The following is a 17,944-nucleotide window of genomic DNA, read 5'->3' on the forward strand; positions in this document are numbered from 1 at the left end:
TGTGCAGTAATCCTCTATCTATACCCCTCTATCCCCTTTTCCAGCAGGAAATTGTCCAATCCTTTCTTGAACCCCAATACCGTACTCTGTCCTATTACGCTCTCTGGAAGCGCATTCCAGGTGTCCACCACACGTTGGGTAAAGAAGAACTTCCTAGCATTCGTTCTGAATCTGTCCCCTTTCAACTTTTCTGAATGTCCTCTTGCTCTTTTATTTTCCGAAAGTTTGAAGAATCTGTCCCTCTCTACTCTCTCGGTGTCAGCTGGGACAAAGGCGCTGGGACAAAGGCGCGTGCAAACAATTGAGCGCAGCGCGGAGGCGCACGCCGCGGAAAATTAATTTTTATGGCTCCGACGAGGAGGGGTATGGGGGGAATCCCCCCACTTTACTTAATAGAGATTGCGCCGCGTTGTGGGGGCGTTGTGGGGGATGTGGGGGGTTGTAACCCCCCACATTTTACAGAAAACTTCACTTTTTCCCTGTTTTTAGGGAAAAAGTTAAGTTTACAGTAAAATGTGGAGGGTTACAACCCCCCAAACCCCCCACAACGCCGGCGCGATCTCCATTAAGTAAACTGGGGGGGGGCTCCCCAACAAAAACCCCCGTCGGAGCCCCTAAAATCTGTAATTTTCTTTGCGCGCGCCTCCGTCTTGCGCTCAGTTGTCGGCGCGCGCCTTTGTCTTTTGCGGGGTTGTCTATGAACCACTCTCTCTGTGCTCTTCATGATCTTGTAAGTCTCTATCATATCCCCTCTAAGTCTCCTCTTCTCCAGGGAAAAGAGTCCCAGTTTCTCCAATCTTTCTCTATCTATCTATCTATCTCTCTCCCTTTCTCTCTCTCTCTCTTTCTGTCTCTCTCCCTCTCTCTCTCTCTTTCTATCTCTCTCTATATTTCTCTCTGTCTCCCTTTCTCTCTCTCTTTCTGTCCCTCTCTACTCTGTCTATGCCCTTCATGATCTTGTAAGTCTCTACCATATCCCCTCTAAATCTCCTCTTCTCCAGGGAAAAGAGACCCAGTTTCTCCAATCTTTCTCTATCTCTCTCTTTTTCTCTCTCCCTTTCTCTCTATATTTCTGTCTCTCTCCCTTTCTCTCTCTCTTTCTTTCTCTCTCATATCCCCTCTAAGTCTCCTCTTCTCCAGGGAAAAGAGACCCAGTGATATCACAATAGCTTGATTGTCCTATACTCGGCTCATTTTTATTCCATGCAAGGGGGTGCTGAAAAGTTCTCAGCCCGACAGACCAACTTCCTAAGTTCTGAGGAAGATTTTACCACTGTAGCTGAAGAGAGTGTTATCTTATCTCGTTAAGTGCCAATGTGCAAAAATGAAATTTGGTGTTTTTGACATTGTTTCGGATCATTGATTGAACCATATCAACGTCATTCTCTTCTTGGTTGGGCCCACACCAAGGGTGTTCAGTTTGCTTATGAGTCTCCTGTGTGGAATAAAAATAGTTCAGTTCAGCTACTTCTTGAAATATTTTCAATTCTCAGAGTCGCTTTCCTAAGTGTGCCTACGATGAACCGCCTGCACTGAAGAGTGAGCATAATCACAGTGAAAAAGAGAGTAGGATTTCTCTCTTCTTGCTAATCAGATCAGAAGGTTGCTGATACTGTGTAATGGCTGTTTTACTCCTGCCAAATTATTTCATTTCCTTCTTTTCTTTCTTTTCCTTGTAAGGAACATGTTTCCTGCAAACCTGGTAGAAGCTACATTTAAGCAGGTGAGTCTAGACACTGTCTATGCGCAAACACTCAAACACTGGTATGGAATTACAGATTTGTAAGGCAAAAAAAAATAAAAAAATAGACATTTCTAATAGAGATGGGCTGAAACATTGTGACTAGTGATTGCAATCCATGCAGGATCCATTTATCCCCATTTATAATAGAGGCTGTTGCTAATTCTCCCTGCCCTTCATGGTTTCTCTTACTTTCTGTGATCATTCAGTAGACCCTGCCTACTAGAAACATCAGTCTCCTGGGTATAACCTTAGCTAACTGCACACTACTGAATTTGGTTTTGTGGGTTGGGATGGGATGGGTACTGGAGAATGACACGGGGACAAATATTTCCCCATCCCTGCAGGGACTCATTTTCCCGTCCCAGAGAGTTCTTTTCCTGTCCTTGCCCTATTAAGAACATAAGAACATAAGCAGTGCCTCCGCTGGGTCAGACCACAGGTCCATCTTGCCCAGCAGTCCGCTTCCGCGGCGGCCCGAACAGGTCACGGCCTGTCTGAGTCACCAGAAGGGGCCCCCTTGCCACCTTGGTTTCCCATTGAGTCTTTTCTTCCCATCGAAGTCCTAACCCTCCGGTCTTGCACATGCACGACCTGGTTGGATTTCTATACTTATTACTTGGTTTGCTTTCTATACCTGTGTTACATCCCAGCACCTCTCTCAGTATCCCACGATCCCCCTATCCCTCAGGAATCCGTCCAATCCCTGTTTGAATCCCTGTACCGTACTCTGCCTGATCACTTCCTCCGGTAGCGCATTCCAAGTGTCCACAACCCTCTGGGTGAAGAAAAACTTCCTTGCATTTGTTCTGAACCTATCTCCCTTCAGTTTCTCCGAATGCCCCCTCGTGCCTGTTGACCCCTTCAGTCTGAAGAATCTGTCCCTATCCACCCTCTCTATGCCCCTCATGATCTTGAAGGTCTCTATCATATCTCCCCTGAGCCTCCTTTTTTCCAGAGAGAAGAGCCCCAGCCTATCCAACCTCTCGGCGTATGGGCAGTGTTCCAGCCCCCTTACCAGTTTCGTTGCTCTCCTTTGGACTCTCTCAAGCACTGCCATGTCCTTCTTGAGGTACGGCGACCAATATTGAATGCAGTATTCCAGATGTGGACGCACCATAGCTCGATACAATGGCATGATGACTTCCCGCGTCCTGGTTGTTATGCCCCTCTTTATGATGCCCAGCATCCTGTTGGCTTTTTTCGAGGCTGCTGCGCACTGTGCAGATGGCTTCAGTGATGCATCTACAAGCACACCCAAGTCTCTCTCAAGACTGGTGTCTCCCAATAATGCCCCCCCCCAATTTGTATTTGAACATCGGGTTCTTTTTCCCTATATGCATGACCTTGCATTTTTCCACGTTAAAGCGCATTTGCCATTTGTTTGCCCAGTCTTCCAGCTTGTCCAGGTCCCTTTGCAGGTCCTCACACTCCTCCCTAGACCTAACTCTGCCGCACAGTTTGGTATCGTCTGCAAATTTTATAACCTCGCACTTTGCCTCTTTTTCCAGGTCATTGATAAATATGTTGAAGAGTAACGGCCCCAGCACCGATCCCTGTGGCACACCGCTTGTGACTCCCCGCCAGTTAGAGTATTGTCCCTTTACTCCGACCCTCTGCAGTCTACCCGACAACCAGTGCTCGATCCATCTGTGCACATCCCCTCCCACCCCGTGGTTCCACAGTTTCCTAAGCAGCCTTTCATGTGGCACCTTGTCGAAAGCCTTTTGAAAATCAAGGTAAATGATGTCTATAGGTTCCCCATTGTCCACCCGACTGCTTATTCCCTCAAAGAAGTACAGAAGGTTCGTTAAGCATGACCTTCCCTTACAGAATCCATGCTGGCTTGTTCTCAGTAGGCCATATCTCTCGATATGTTCGCAAATACCATCCTTGATCATAGCTTCCACCATCTTCCCTATAATTGAAGTCAGGCTCACCGGCCTGTAGTTTCCGGGGTCACCCCTCGATCCCTTCTTGAAGATAGGTGTGACATTCGCCAATTTCCAGTCCTCTGGTACCTCTCCAGTTTTCAAGGATAGGTTGCAAACATGCTGGATTGTGCCCACTATTTCTTGTCTTAGTTCTTTCAGAACCCTTGGGTGGATCCCGTCCGGGCCCGGCGATTTGCCGCATTTTAACCTGTCTATCTGCTTGAGAACATCCTCCTTACTTACCTCTATGTGTTCTAATTTTTCAGCCTGTTCCCCACTCATGAGCTCCTCTGAGTCCGGTATATTAGATGTGTCTTCTCTCGTGAAAACCGACGAGAAGAACGTGTTCAACCTCTCAGCTACCTCTTTATCCTCCTTGATCACTCAAAAGACACAGCAAGGCAAGTAACATAAGGAAGCAGCAGGCAAGGAACACAAGCACACACGAGGGAAGCAAGAAATGGAAGCCCAAGGAAGTCAGAAGGTGAGCTTTCCGGTCTTCTGTATCGGCTGCAATATGTATGACTACCTCCCTTCGGGGATCCAGGCATACATTTGCAATCGATGCATGGAGATGGATAGCTTGAAATGTCAGGTAAGACTATTGGAAGGAACAGTGATGGAACTCGAAGACAGAATCCGAGCACAGGAGAAGATTCTAGTGGAGTACAGCCCAAACGACGAGGTCAAGGAACTAGAAATGTTCATAGAGGAAGCTCATCAGCACCACGTAGAGAGTCCAGGGCTGGAAAACTGTACTCAAGAAACCCATGTGAGGAGAGAAGACACCCATGCAAACACAGAAGAAACCGAAGACGAGGTAGGAGACAACCGCACACCAGGAGAAATAGTGAGAGCACAGGAAGACATCCCCCCACCCAAAGAACAGGAAACAATTTCAAGAGTATCATTGGAGGAAGAAGACTGGCCCTACTCCAAGGACGTGGACCTACGCCCCCCAAGGAACTCCCGAATAAAGAAGATGGGGATCATCGTAGGCGACTCCATTATACGACATGTGGACAGCCACACCGCAGGAGGAAGAGAGGACAGAGTCGTCACCTGTCTGCCTGGAGCAAGAGTGAAGGATGTGACCAACAGGATCTCCAGGATCATAGATGGCGCAGGGGGAGAGGACACCGCTGTGCTTATCCACGTGGGAACAAATGATGTGAGCGGGCGGAAGTATGACAGGGAAGAGCTGAAGGGCCAGCTCCGCTCACTCGGAAGACAACTGAAGATCAGGGAGGTGAGGGTGGCCTTCTCTGAGATCCTCCCAGTACCAAGAGCGGATGGAAAGAGACAAGGGGAATTGCAAGTAATCAACGCCTGGATGAGACGATGGTGCGAAGAAGAAGGCTTCGACTTCGTGCGCAACTGGACGGCGTTCTGGGGAAAAAGCAAGTACTACAGAAGGGACGGACTACACCTCAACAAGGAAGGAGCACGAGTTTTGGCAGGCAACATGAAGAAGGCAATCGAGAAGGCTTTAAACTGAAAGATAGGGGAAAGCCGACAGTCGACCACCGGTCGATGGCACGGATAGCAGGATGCCCCGACGAAGAAGCCAAGGACTACTACTCCTACACAAGAGAAGACGACCCCACAGCCAATAAGGGAGAAAAAGCAGGAAGGGACAACTCAGACACAGGAGAGGACGACCACACAGCAAACAAGGGTGATAACACAGGAGCAATAAAGGATACCGTATTTGAAACTATAGGGACGGCCAAGAGTAGAAGGTCCAAAAAGGTAACACAAAGGGAATTTAGATGTATGTATACGAATGCTAGAAGTCTAGGTAACAAAATGGGGGAACTAGAGACAATAGCGAGACATGACATATTGGATATCATTGGCATAACAGAAACATGGTGGAATGAAGAAAACAAATGGGACACAGTACTACAGGGATACAAACTGTATAGAAGAGATCGAGTAGGGCAGAAGGGTGGAGGTATTGCTCTATATGTTAAGGAGGGAATAGATTCTGTTGAAATGGTTACAACAGAAATGAAAGAGAAGCTTGAGTCACTCTGGATCAAAATTCCTGGTCAATATGGTGCAGATACGAAAATTGGCCTTTACTATCGTCCCCCAGGACAGGCGGAGGAAACTGACTCAGAAATGATGGAAGAAATCAAACAAGAATGCAAAACGGGCAATGTAATTGTATTGGGAGACTTCAATTTCCCAGGGATAGACTGGAAACTAGCAACCTCCAACTGCGGCAAGGAGGCCAAGTTCCTGGATGTGCTAGGGGATTGCTTCCTGGAACAAATGGTAAAAGAGCCGACAAGAGGCAACGCCACCTTGGACTTGGTCCTAAATGGCCTCACGGGACCGATAACAGAAGTGGAAGTCGTGGTTCCACTGGGAACGAGTGATCACAATGTAATCAACTTTAAACTTGACATCGGGAAAGGGAAACATGCCAAAACCTTAACCACCACCTTAAACTTTAAAAAGGGTAAATACGATCGCATGAGGGCCATGGTAGAAAAACGACTAGAGAAGATGGTGGACAAACTTGAAACGGTAGATCAGGCATGGTCACTACTGAAAAATACTATCACAGAAGCACAAGATCTCTACATTCCGAGGATTTCCAAAGATCGGAGAACAAAGAGCAAAAGAGAACCGGCATGGCTTACCATACAGGTGAAGGAAGCCATAAAAGAAAAGAAGGACTCTTTCAAAAAATGGAAATGCATAAAGACAACCGAAGCCTGGAACAAACATAAAGATGATCAGAAGAAATGTCACAAGGCGGTGAGGGATGCCAAACAGGATTATGAGGAAAAAATAGCCCAGGAGGCCAAAAACTTCAAGCCCTTCTTTAGATACGTGAAAGGGAAAAAACCTGCAAAAGAGGCAGTGGGACCCCTGGACGACCAGGGAAGAAAAGGGTACATCAAGGAAGATAAACAAATCGCAGACAAACTAAATTCCTTCTTTGCGTCTGTCTTTACGAAGGAAGACACCTCAACAATACCTGAAGCAGAGAAAGTGTTTCCAGGAGAAATAGAGGACAGCCTCACCACAGTTGAAGTGGACTTAGACCAGATATACTATCAGATCGACAAACTTAAAAGTGACAAATCCCCTGGACCGGATGGAATTCACCCGAGAGTCTTAAAGGAATTGAAGGTTGAAATTGGAGAGTTATTGCACAAACTTGCAAACCTGACAATCAGAACTGGACAGATACCGGACGACTGGAGGATAGCGAACGTCACGCCAATTTTCAAAAAAGGATCGAGAGGGGAACCGGGCAACTATAGGCCTGTGAGTCTTACGTCAGTCCCCGGCAAGATGGTTGAAGCACTGATCAAGGATAGCATAGTCCGGCACTTGGACGCACACGACTTGATGAAACCCAGTCAACATGGATTCAGGAAAGGGAAATCATGTTTGACGAATTTACTCCAATTTTTTGAGACCGTAAACGAGCAAATTGATAGTGGGAAGCCTATGGACATAATATACTTGGACTTCCAGAAAGCGTTCGACAAAGTTCCACACGAAAGACTTCTCAGGAAACTACAAAGCCATGGCATAGAGGGAGATATACAAAGATGGATAGGCAAATGGCTGGAAAACCGAAAGCAGAGAGTGGGCATAAATGGGAAGTTCTCCGACTGGGAGAAAGTGACTAGTGGTGTACCCCAGGGATCGGTACTTGGGCCGATCCTTTTTAATATTTATATCAATGACCTGGAGGAAGGAACATCCAGTGAGATCATCAAGTTTGCAGACGATACAAAGCTATGCCGGGCAATCAGATCGCAGGAGGATAGAGAGAAACTCCAGAGCGACTTGTGTCGGTTAGAAACATGGGCGGAGAAATGGCAGATGAAGTTCAATGTGGAGAAATGCAAGGTAATGCATTTAGGCAATAAGAATAAGGAATACGAGTATACAATGTCAGGTGCAACTCTGGGGAAGAGTGAACAAGAAAGGGACCTGGGTGTACTGATAGATAAGACCCTGAAGCCGTCGGCACAATGCGCGGCAGCGGCAAAGAAGGCAAATAGAATGTTGGGCATGATAAAGAAAGGAATCTCGAGTAGATCGGAGAAAGTTATAATGCCGCTTTATAGGGCAATGGTCAGACCACACTTGGAATACTGCGTCCAACATTGGTCTCCCTACCTAAAGAAGGATATAAAACTGCTGGAGAGGGTGCAGAGACGAGCAACAAAACTGGTGAAGGGTATGGAGAGACTGGAATATGAAGATAGACTTATAACACTGGGATTGTTCTCCCTTGAGAAAAGGAGAATGCGTGGGGATATGATCGAGACCTTCAAAATACTGAAAGGAATCGACAAAATAGAGCAGAGAAGATTATTTACACTGTCCAATTTGACACGGACTAGAGGACATGGAATGAAGCTGAGGGGGGACAGGTTCAGGACTAATATCAGGAAGTTCTGCTTCACTCAGAGAGTGGTTGACACCTGGAATGCCCTCCCAGAGGAGATTATTGAGGAATCGACCGTCCTAGGCTTCAAGAGCAAACTAGATGCATATCTCCTTAAGAGAGGCATATAAAGATATGGTGGACTATAAATTACGCCAGGTGTACACCTGGCGGGGCCTCCGCGTGTGCGGATCGCCGGACTTGATGGACCGAAGGTCTGATCCGGTGATGGCGGTTCTTATGTTCTTATGTTCCTTCCTATCCCCATCGTCCAACGGCCCCACCTCCTCTCTCGCTGGTCGCTTCCCCTTTACGTAACTGAAGAATGCCTTGAAGTTTTTCGCCTCTCTGGCCAGCCCCTCTTCATATTTCCCTTTTGCTTTTCTAACTTCTCGGTGGCATTCCTTTTGGCATTTCCTGTGCGCCTGGTGATTTTCCTCCGTTGGGTCCTTTTTCCATCTCCGGAAGGACACTTTCTTGTCGTTTATTGCCCTCTTTACTTCTGTTGAGATCCAAACCGGGTCCTTTGACCGCTTGTTCTTGCCGCCTTTCCTGAAACTTGGGACGTACATTCTTTGTGCTTCCTGCAGGGTGTCCCTGAATAGGGTCCAGGCGCTTCCTACAGTCTCCATCCTAAGGACGTTTTTGAGCTTCCTCCCCACCATTTCTCTCATAGCAACATAGTTCCCTTTCCTGAAGTTGAGCGCAGTTGTTGCGGTCCTCTTTACTGTGGGTATCCCCCTTTCTAATGTGAATCGGATCGCGTTGTGGTCACTGTTGCCTAGTGGTCCTCCCACTTCTACCCCTCTTGCAGGCCCCCCTAATCCATTTAAGATGAGGTCAAGAGTAGCACTCCCTCGCGTCGGTTCCTTGACTAGTTGCTCCATGAAGCAGTCCCTCACAGCTTCTACAAATCCTGTTTCCTTAGTGCAGTTGGAGTGACCCGTACTCCAGTCAATCCCCGGGTAGTTGAAGTCCCCCATCACTGTTACACTTCCATTCCTGCATTCTTGTCTCAGTTCAGCTTCCAAGTTGTGTCCGATTTCCTCCGGCGTACCAGGTGGGCGATAGTACAGCCCCAGTTTTATGCCTGTACCCTTGTTTCCCGGCAATTTGACCCATAGCGATTCCAGCCCCTCTGCCTTCTTTGCCATATCCATCCCGACCGAGTAGATAGAGTCCTTTATATATAGTGCTATGCCTCCCCCCTTCTTGTGGGTCCTGTCCCTCCTGTAGAGCTTGTACCCTGGCAGCGCCACATCCCATTGATTCTCCTCTGTCCACCATGTTTCTGTAATTCCAATTATATCCAGGTCCTCCCCCTTGGCTACGACCTCTAGTTCACCCATCTTAGCCATGAGGCTTCTTGCATTGGCGTATAAGCATCGCAGGTCCCGTCGTTTTTCCTCCACCTCCGTATTTACCTGGGCCGCCTCCCCTTGAATTTCGGGCAGTTCTCCTGTTCCCTGTGCTTCTGCTTTGCCCTTAGCCTTTACTCTCGCAGCTTTCGGTTTCCCCACATTTCCGCCACCCCTCTCCCCAGCTTCTCCTCTGGGTTTTCTAGCCCTACCGGTCTCCTCCTGGGCTATCATCCCTTGAGGCTCTGTTTGATCCCCCTCGCCTTGTGGCACCCCTATATTGCCCTCAGTTTTCGCCCTCGTGCCACCCAGTCCCCCTGTGTCTCTATGCCCCTTAGTCTCCTCCCAGCAAGCTCCCTTTACCTGATGTTTCCCTCGCCGTCTGATCATAAGATTCACTGGTCTCTCTACTTCCTCCTTGCAGTCAGCCCGTTCAGCATCTGTTCTGGATACTGTTGTCTGAAGCGTCAACATCAGATCAGCTGTCGGCTTTCCCCCTCTCCTCAGTTTAAAGCCCTCTCGATCTCCTTCCTCACATTTGCTGCCAGTAGTCTAGTTCCCGCTGTGCTCAGGTGCAGGCCGTCTCGCCGGTAGAGCTTGCTCTTTCCCCAGAAGGACGTCCAGTTCCTCACAAAGTGGAAGCCCTCCTCCTGGCACCATCTCCTCAACCATGCATTCACAGCCTGGAGGTCTGCCTGCCTCTTTGCATCTGCTCTCGGTACAGGCAGGATCTCTGAGAATGCTATCCTCCGGGTACTCCGCTTCAGCTTTCGTCCCAGGGCCCTGAGACGAAAGCTGAAGCGGAGTACCCGGAGGATAGCATTCTCAGAGATCCTGCCTGTACCGAGAGCAGATGCAAAGAGGCAGGCAGACCTCCTGCAAACTCCGTCCTCATCTGCACAAGCCTCAAACCCTTTCAAATCCTAAGTAGCAGCATTCTAGAGCTCAGATTGTGATGTCATAATGCCTCATTCCACCAATGCCTAAGCTCCGTCCTCATCTGCACAAGCCTCAAACACTTGAAAATCCTAAGTAGCAACATTCTAGAGCTCAGATTGTGATGTCATAATGCCTCATTCCACCAATGCCTAAGCTCCGTCCTCATCTGTACAAGCCTCAAACACTTTCAAATCCTAAGTAGCAACATTCTAGAGCTCAGAGTGTGATGTCATAATGCCTCAGCTCTGTCCTCATCTGCACAAGACTCAAACACTTGAAAATCCTAAGTAGCAACATTCTAGAGCTCAGATTGTGATGTCATAATGCCTCATTCCGCCAATGCCTAAGCTCTGTCCTCATCTGCACAAGCCTCAAACACTTGAAAATCATAAGTGTCCGAGGCTTGTGCAGTTAAGGCAGAGTTTACAGGAATGGGACAGGGACAGTGACAAAACTCGCAGGGATGGGATGGGAAAATCGAGTTCCTGCGGGGATGGGGAAAAATTTGTCCCTGTGTCATTCTCTAATGGGTACCCTGCCTTTAAACAGCAGTAGGAACAGTGCAAGAATAATCATTGGCATTTTCTTTTATCAAATGGCTGCCAAGGAAGATGTTCTTTATTTGAATGTAAGCAGTGCCTCTGGGTGGTGAATCCCTCATAGTAAAACAAAAGATTGACCCTTAATCCCACAGAAAATGCAAATCCAGTGGAAAATGAAAACTTTGTGGAGATGGTGATGTTCAAGATGCAGGCTTTATTTAAAAATATACAAATTGATAATCCACATAAAATATATCTAGGACCCAAACCGTTGGGAACTATGGACCCAACACGGTCCGTGTTTCGACAGTGTTGTCTTCCTCAGGGGTCCCTAAAAGTCCTGATATAAAAAAAACCTGGATTAAAAACTGAAAACAATAATGAATCGTAACTGGATGAGGATTCCTTGAACATCATCATCTCCACAGAATCCCTCATAGTGTGACATGGCAATTTTCTCCCAGTTTTCAAGTAGTATGTCTATTTATTTAAACATTTCTAATCCGCCTTTATCCAAGGTGGCTCACAGTATTACATACATATTTCTAGGTTTACACAACAAAGATCCTATACATCAGCAAAAATCTTAAGATTATACCATCTCAACCTATAAATTACATTTTAAACGCTCATTTACAACGTTACTTCAATCAAGATGCATAAATCTAATAACCTGCAAATTAGAAAGTAAAATATTAACTCAAGAAACAGAATATTAGCTTTAAAAAGCTTGAACAAATAAATGGGTCGTAATCAACTTTCTAAATTGCAATACATTTCTACAAAACCGTAGGGTACCAGACAATGCATTCCACATAAATGGTCCAGCTATAGAGAAACATGACTTTTTGGTCCATATATATCGTGAAACATCTGTAAAGCCTGCCAGAATCTTGTTTGAAAGAAAGGCACTATGTGAGGGAAAATTATGATTTTTTTTATAAGAAATAATGGGGTCCTTTACTAAGGTGTGCAAGTATTATAGTCTATGGACGCGTTAGCATTTAGTACGCGCTAAATCGGCTAGTGCGCCTTAAGAACATAAGAAAAGCCTTACTGGGTCTGGCCAATGGTCCATCATGCTCATGGTGGCCAATCCAGGTCACTAGTACCTTGCCAAAACCCAAGGAGTAGCAACATTCCAGCATCTCAAAGAACAGCAAGATTCCGGAACCTCAATGAGAGCAACATTCCAGAGCTGAGATTGTGATGTCATAATACCTCATTCCGCAGTGCCTCAGAGCCAACCTCATCAGTGATGTTACAATGGCTTGATTGTCCTAGACTTGGCTCACATAAGAACATAAGAAAAGCCTTACTGGGTCAGACCAAAGGTCCATCAAGCCCAGTAGCCCGTTCTCACGGTGGCCAATCCAGGTCACCAGTACCCGGCCAAAACCCAAAAAGAAGCAATATTCTATGCTATTGATCCAGGGCAAGCAGTGGCTTCCCCCGTGTCTTTCTCAATAACAGACTATGGACTGTTCCTCTAGGAACTTGCCTTAGTAAAAGGACCCCTCTGTGCATTATGGATGCTGAGTACAACATGACTTTCAGACTGCTCTGCCTTACCTACTTTCTCTTCTTTCTTTTGGCAGTACCGAACTAAGAGTGTCCCCGTTCTTAATCCCAGTGATCCCTTGTCCTCTGAGGGCACCAGGAATCGAATCATGATCTATGGGATCCAGGATGAAAATGGATTAAATATGCAGAACTTTTCACTGGACATGACTCCTACGCCGGTAGTAATCTACAGATCTGAACCAGGTGCCAGCGAAGGCATGAATGTCCTAGGGATTGTCGTATTCTCGGCAACAATGGGTAGGTTTAAAGGGTGTGGGGCATTAAAAACCCAGCTTAGGGGTTAAACTGGATTCTTTGCTGATACATTTACAGGTCCTTTTACTAAGGTGCGGCGGCCGATTTAGCGCACGTTAAATGCTAACTTGTCCATAGGATATAATGGATGCATTAGCATTTACCACACGCTAATTTTTAGCGCGCGTTAAATTGGCTACCGCACCTTAGTAAAAGGACCTTTAATTGGAGCAGTTTAAGAATTATCAAAACGTACAGGCAGAAAGGTGACTGCAAAAGCCAGAGGGATGTTTGGGTGCATAGGGAAAGGAAAGGTCAACAGGAAAAAAGAGGCAATAATACCTCTGTATAAGTCTCTGATGAGATCTCATTTGGAGCACTGTGCGCAGTTCTGGAAACTGTACAAAGTGGAGTACTAAGGGGGGGGGGGGGCGGACTGTTCCAGGTGCCGTTTTGGTGGGAGTGCCAGCAACTCTCCTCCTCTCTGCCCCTCTGAACTTTCTAACTCTTTGCTGGCATGAACAGTATCTCCAACCTGCTGCTTGTGCCAGCTTTGGCTTTCCCTGTGAAGTCACTTCCGGGTCACGGGACCAGGAAGTGACCTCAGAGGGCGAGCTGAGGCTGGTGTGGGCAGCAGGTTGGAGATGCTGCTTCTGCCACAAAGAATTAAAGAGCTATGGGGGGAAGGCATGTGCACGATGGGTGGTTTGGGAAGGAGTGGGGGGGGGGGGGCAGAAAGTAGGGCAGAGGGTGCCACTACCCTCCTTGCTACACCACTGCCTGCACAATTAACAAAGAAAAAAGACCTCTTCTGCTATGCCGTAAAAATGGGCTTAACAACTGAGAATGTGCCACTTTAGGGTGTGCTAAACCCAGATTTTGCCATGGCTTAGTAAGAGAGCCCCTTAATTCACCTCAGTTCAGCTTACTAGGCTGCAGAGAGCTTGGCAAGGCAGCAGAAATGCTGTATGACTGTTAACGAGGCAGCACATTCTGCAAACGCAAGGCCGCCTCCAAGAGACGGTGCATCTGAGCCTTGCTTTGCACGCACTCGTATTGTGAAATCACGGGATGTGACCCGTGAACGACTGGCTCTGTGACTCAGGCTTGGAGGGGCTGCCATGGAATTGTTTGGCTCTGGGATTTGGATCAGAAGTGCAGTTGTGTGATCCAAGAAGCAGACACAGGTTCTTATTCAAAACGCGAGTCGAGATGTGTATGCAATAAATGTCACACGGGCCTGCAGTTCATCTTTCACAACTTCCTCCTAAATGTCTCTTTAGAAGCAAACAGTCATTTAGTTTGCCTGGCTTATGCGTGTATGTGTGTGTGTGTGGACACCAGAGACCTTGGCAGCGTTTTCCTTCTATGGAAAATCGTCCCCTTCAACTTGCACTTGCAGTAAGCTTTGAGATAATTCATCTTCTGTAGTTTTGAAAATATGTTTTGCTTCCTCCCCCCCCCCCCCCCCCCCCACCATTCTCTTTTTGTATCTTACTGTCTCTTGAAAACAAATGTGTTTTCTATTCTGCCTCCCTTTCAAGGGGATTAGTTTGCTAATGTATCTGTAGGGCCGAAGAAAATATTTCTTAATTACTTAAAATAAGCCTTTGCCTTTTGGGGGCTAATTTTATTAGCTTTTATTCATGGGTAAAGTCTATTTTACCTGCAGAAAAGGGCTCTTATAAAATGTTAAGATTTTAATGCTGCTCTCTAAGGGGAGCCTTCCTTCCTGATTACAATAAAAGACTATTCATTCCCTATATTCTCCCCAGAGTGCTTTGCTCCACCAATGCTGCTCCACTTACTCTCCCCAGAGGATGTGGTAAGAGTGGATAGAGTAGCTGGTTTTAAGAAAGGTTTGGACAAGTTCCTGGAGGAAAAGTCCATAGTCTGTTATTGAGGAAGACATGGGGGAAGCTACTGCTTGCCCTTTGTCAGTAGCATGGAATATTGCTACACCTTGGATTTTGGCCAGGTACTGGTGACCTGGATTGGCCACCATGAGAATGAGCTACTGAGCTTGATGGACCATTGGTCTGACCCAGTAAGGCTATTCTTATGTTCACCTTACAATATTTTATTTCCACTTCAGCCCCACTACTCCGCCACTATTAGAAATTTTTAGGGTGAAGAATTACGTGGGATCTTATAAGTACATAAGTACATAAGTACATAAGTAGTCGCCTCCGCCGGGGCAGACCAGAGGTCCATCCAGCCCAGCGGTCCGCTCACGCGGCGGCCCATCAGGCATATTGCCTGGTCAGCGGTCCCTGACTAATTTTATTGCCTACCTCTACAGTTATCTCTAAACCTTCCACTGCTCTTATCTGTACCCCTCAATCCCTTTGTCTTCCAGGAACCTATCCAGGTCTTCCTTGAAACCCTGTACTGTGCTATTTCCTATCACGGCCTCCGGAAGGGTGTTCCATGTGTCCACCACCCTCTGTGTGAAAAAGTACTTCCTTGCGTTTGTTTTAAACCTGTCCCCCTTCAATTTCATCGAGTGACCCCTTGTTCTTGTGGTTTCTTTCAAATTGAAAAATCTGTCTTTGTCAACCTTTTCGATGCCCCTCAGGATCTTGAAGGTCTCTATCATATCTCCTCTGAGTCTCCGCTTTTCCAGGGAGAACAACCCCAGCTTCTTCAGTCTGTCAGTGTATGTAAGGTTTTCCATACCCTTAATCAGTTTAGTTGCTCTTCTCTGGACTCCCTCAAGCATTGCCATGTCCTTTTTGAGGTACGGTGACCAGTACTGTACACAGTATTCCAGATGCGGGCGCACCATAGCCCGGTACAGTGGCAGGATGACTTCCTTCGTTCTGGTCGAGATACCCTTCTTAATGATACCTAACATTTGGTTTGCTTTCCTCGAGGCTGTGGCGCATTGTGCCGACGCCTTCAATGTCGTGTCTACCATCACTCCCAAGTCTCTTTCCAGATTACTGACCCCTAGCATTGATCCCCCCATTTTGTAAGTGAACATCGGGTTCCTTCTCCCTATATGCATGACCTTGCATTTCCCTACATTGAAGCTCATTTGCCACTTTTTCGCCCATTCTTCCAATGTCGTAAGATCCCTTTGGAGATTCTCGCAGTCAACCGTGGTTTCAACCTTGCTGAATAGTTTGGTGTCATCTGCAAATTTGATGACCTCGCATTTTGTTCCCTCCTCCAGGTCGTCAATGAATATGTTAAACAGGAGCGGTCCCAGCACCGATCCTTGAGGAACCCCGCTCGTGACCCCTTGCCAGTCCGAGTAATGGCCCTTTACACCAACCCTCTGCTTCCTGTCTGCCAGCCAGTTTTTGATCCATCGGTGGACCTCCCCGTGCACCCCATGGTTCCATAGCTTCCTGAGCAACCGCTCATGTGGTACCTTATCGAAGGCTTTCTGGAAGTCTAGGTAAATTATGTCTATGGGTTCTCCTTTGTCCACCTGGTTGTTTACCCCCTCAAAGAAGTACAACAAGTTTGTGAGGCACGACCTACCCTTGCAGAACCCATGCTGGCTCGACCTTAGCTGTCCATTTTTTTCGATATGGTCACAGATGCTGTCCTTAATCAGTGCCTCCATCATCTTTCCCGGGACCGATGTGAGGCTTACCGGCCTATAGTTTCCCGGGTCGCCCCTCGAACCCTTCTTGAAGATGGGCGTGACATTAGCTATTTTCCAGTCCTCCGGGATCTCTCCAGTTTTTAGGGATAGGTTGCATATTTGCTGAAGTGTCTCTGCTATTTCATTCCTTAATTCCTTGAGCACCCTTGGGTGAATGCTATCCGGACCTGGCGACTTGTCGCTCTTTAGCTTGTCTATCTGCCTGAGGACATCCTCCTGGCTCACCTCTAATTTGACCAGCTTGTTATCTTGATCTCCATTTTCTATTTCCTCTGGTTCCGGAATGTTGGATGTGTCCTCCCTCGTGAAGACCGACGTAAAGAAGTCATTTAACTTGTCAGCTATTTCTTTTTCCTCCCTCACTACTCCCTTTCTATCCCCATCATCCAAGGGCCCCACTTCCTCCCTCGCTGGTTGCTTCCCCTTTACGTACCTGAAGAATGATTTGAAATTTTTTGCCTCTCCCGCTAGTCTCTCTTCATATTCCCTCTTTGCTCTCCTAACCACTCGGTGGCACTCCTTCTGGCTTTCCTTGTGTTCCTTTTGGTTGGCCTGCGTTTGATCCTGTTTCCATTTTTTGAACGATGCTTTCTTGTTACTGATCGCCTTTTTTACAGCTGCCGTTATCCATGCTGGGTTCTTTATTCGATTTTTCTTGCCCTCTTTTCTGAACCTGGGGACGTACAGGTTCTGTGCTTCGTGCACCGTACGCTTGAGCAGGGTCCAGGCGCTTTCTACGGACTCTACCTTCCTTGTGCTGCCGTTGAGTTTCTTCCCCACCATTTTCCTCATTGCATCATAATTCCCTTTTCTGAAGTTGAGCGCTGTTGTTGTGGTTCTTTTCACCCTGGATGATCCCAGTTCTAGTCTGCACTGGATCATGTTGTGATCGCTGTTTCCCAGTGGGTCTAATACCGCTACTTCCTTTGCAGGTCCCCCCAGTCCACTGAAGATTAGATCAAGAGTAGCTTCTCCTCGTGTAGGTTCCATGACCAGCTGTTCCAGGAAGCAGTCCATCGTGGCTTCCAGGAATTTGGTCTCTCTCTCGCAACTTGAGTGCCCGATACTCCAGTCTATCCCAGGGTAGTTGAAGTCTCCCATCACCACCACACTTCCATTCTTGCATACCTGCCGCAGTTCCGTCTCCAGGTCCCGGTCGATTTCTTCCGATTGGCCAGGCGGTCGATAGTATAGACCCAATTTGATGTCTGCTCCAGATCCTCCTGGTAGCTTAACCCATATTGATTCCAAGCCCTCCGACCTTACTGCTGTTTCCATTTTGGTTGAGGGTATGGAGTCTTTTATGTATAGCGCTATTCCTCCACCCTTCTTGTGTGTCCTGTCTCTCCTGTAAAGTTTGTACCCTGGTATGACCACATCCCATTTATTATCCTCAGCCCACCACGTTTCTGTGATTCCAATTATGTCCAGGGCTTTTTGACTGGCTATAATTTCCAGCTCTCCCATTTTGGCCCTGAGGCTCCTCGCATTTGTGTAGAGGCAATATAGGTCCTGATTTGTCGCCCGCCCTGCTGTTTTCTTTCCATGGCTCGGCGCTCCCACCTGG

At 47.2% G+C, this 17,944-nt stretch overlaps 1 protein-coding gene across 1 annotated transcript in view; it reads left to right on the forward strand.

Moving 5' to 3' along the window:
- SLC1A7 (solute carrier family 1 member 7) overlaps positions 1 to 17,944 on the forward strand; it is an 85,681-nt gene that overhangs the window by 30,206 nt on the left and 37,531 nt on the right. Inside the window, exons 4-5 of the mRNA XM_033915242.1 lie at positions 1,681 to 1,723; positions 12,539 to 12,761. Of these exons, the coding sequence (XP_033771133.1) occupies positions 1,681 to 1,723; positions 12,539 to 12,761 (266 nt within the window). The remainder of the gene's footprint in view (positions 1 to 1,680; positions 1,724 to 12,538; positions 12,762 to 17,944) is intronic.

This window comes from Geotrypetes seraphini, chromosome 12 (genome assembly GCF_902459505.1).
Source record: "Geotrypetes seraphini chromosome 12, aGeoSer1.1, whole genome shotgun sequence".
Taxonomy (NCBI): domain Eukaryota; kingdom Metazoa; phylum Chordata; class Amphibia; order Gymnophiona; family Dermophiidae; genus Geotrypetes; species Geotrypetes seraphini.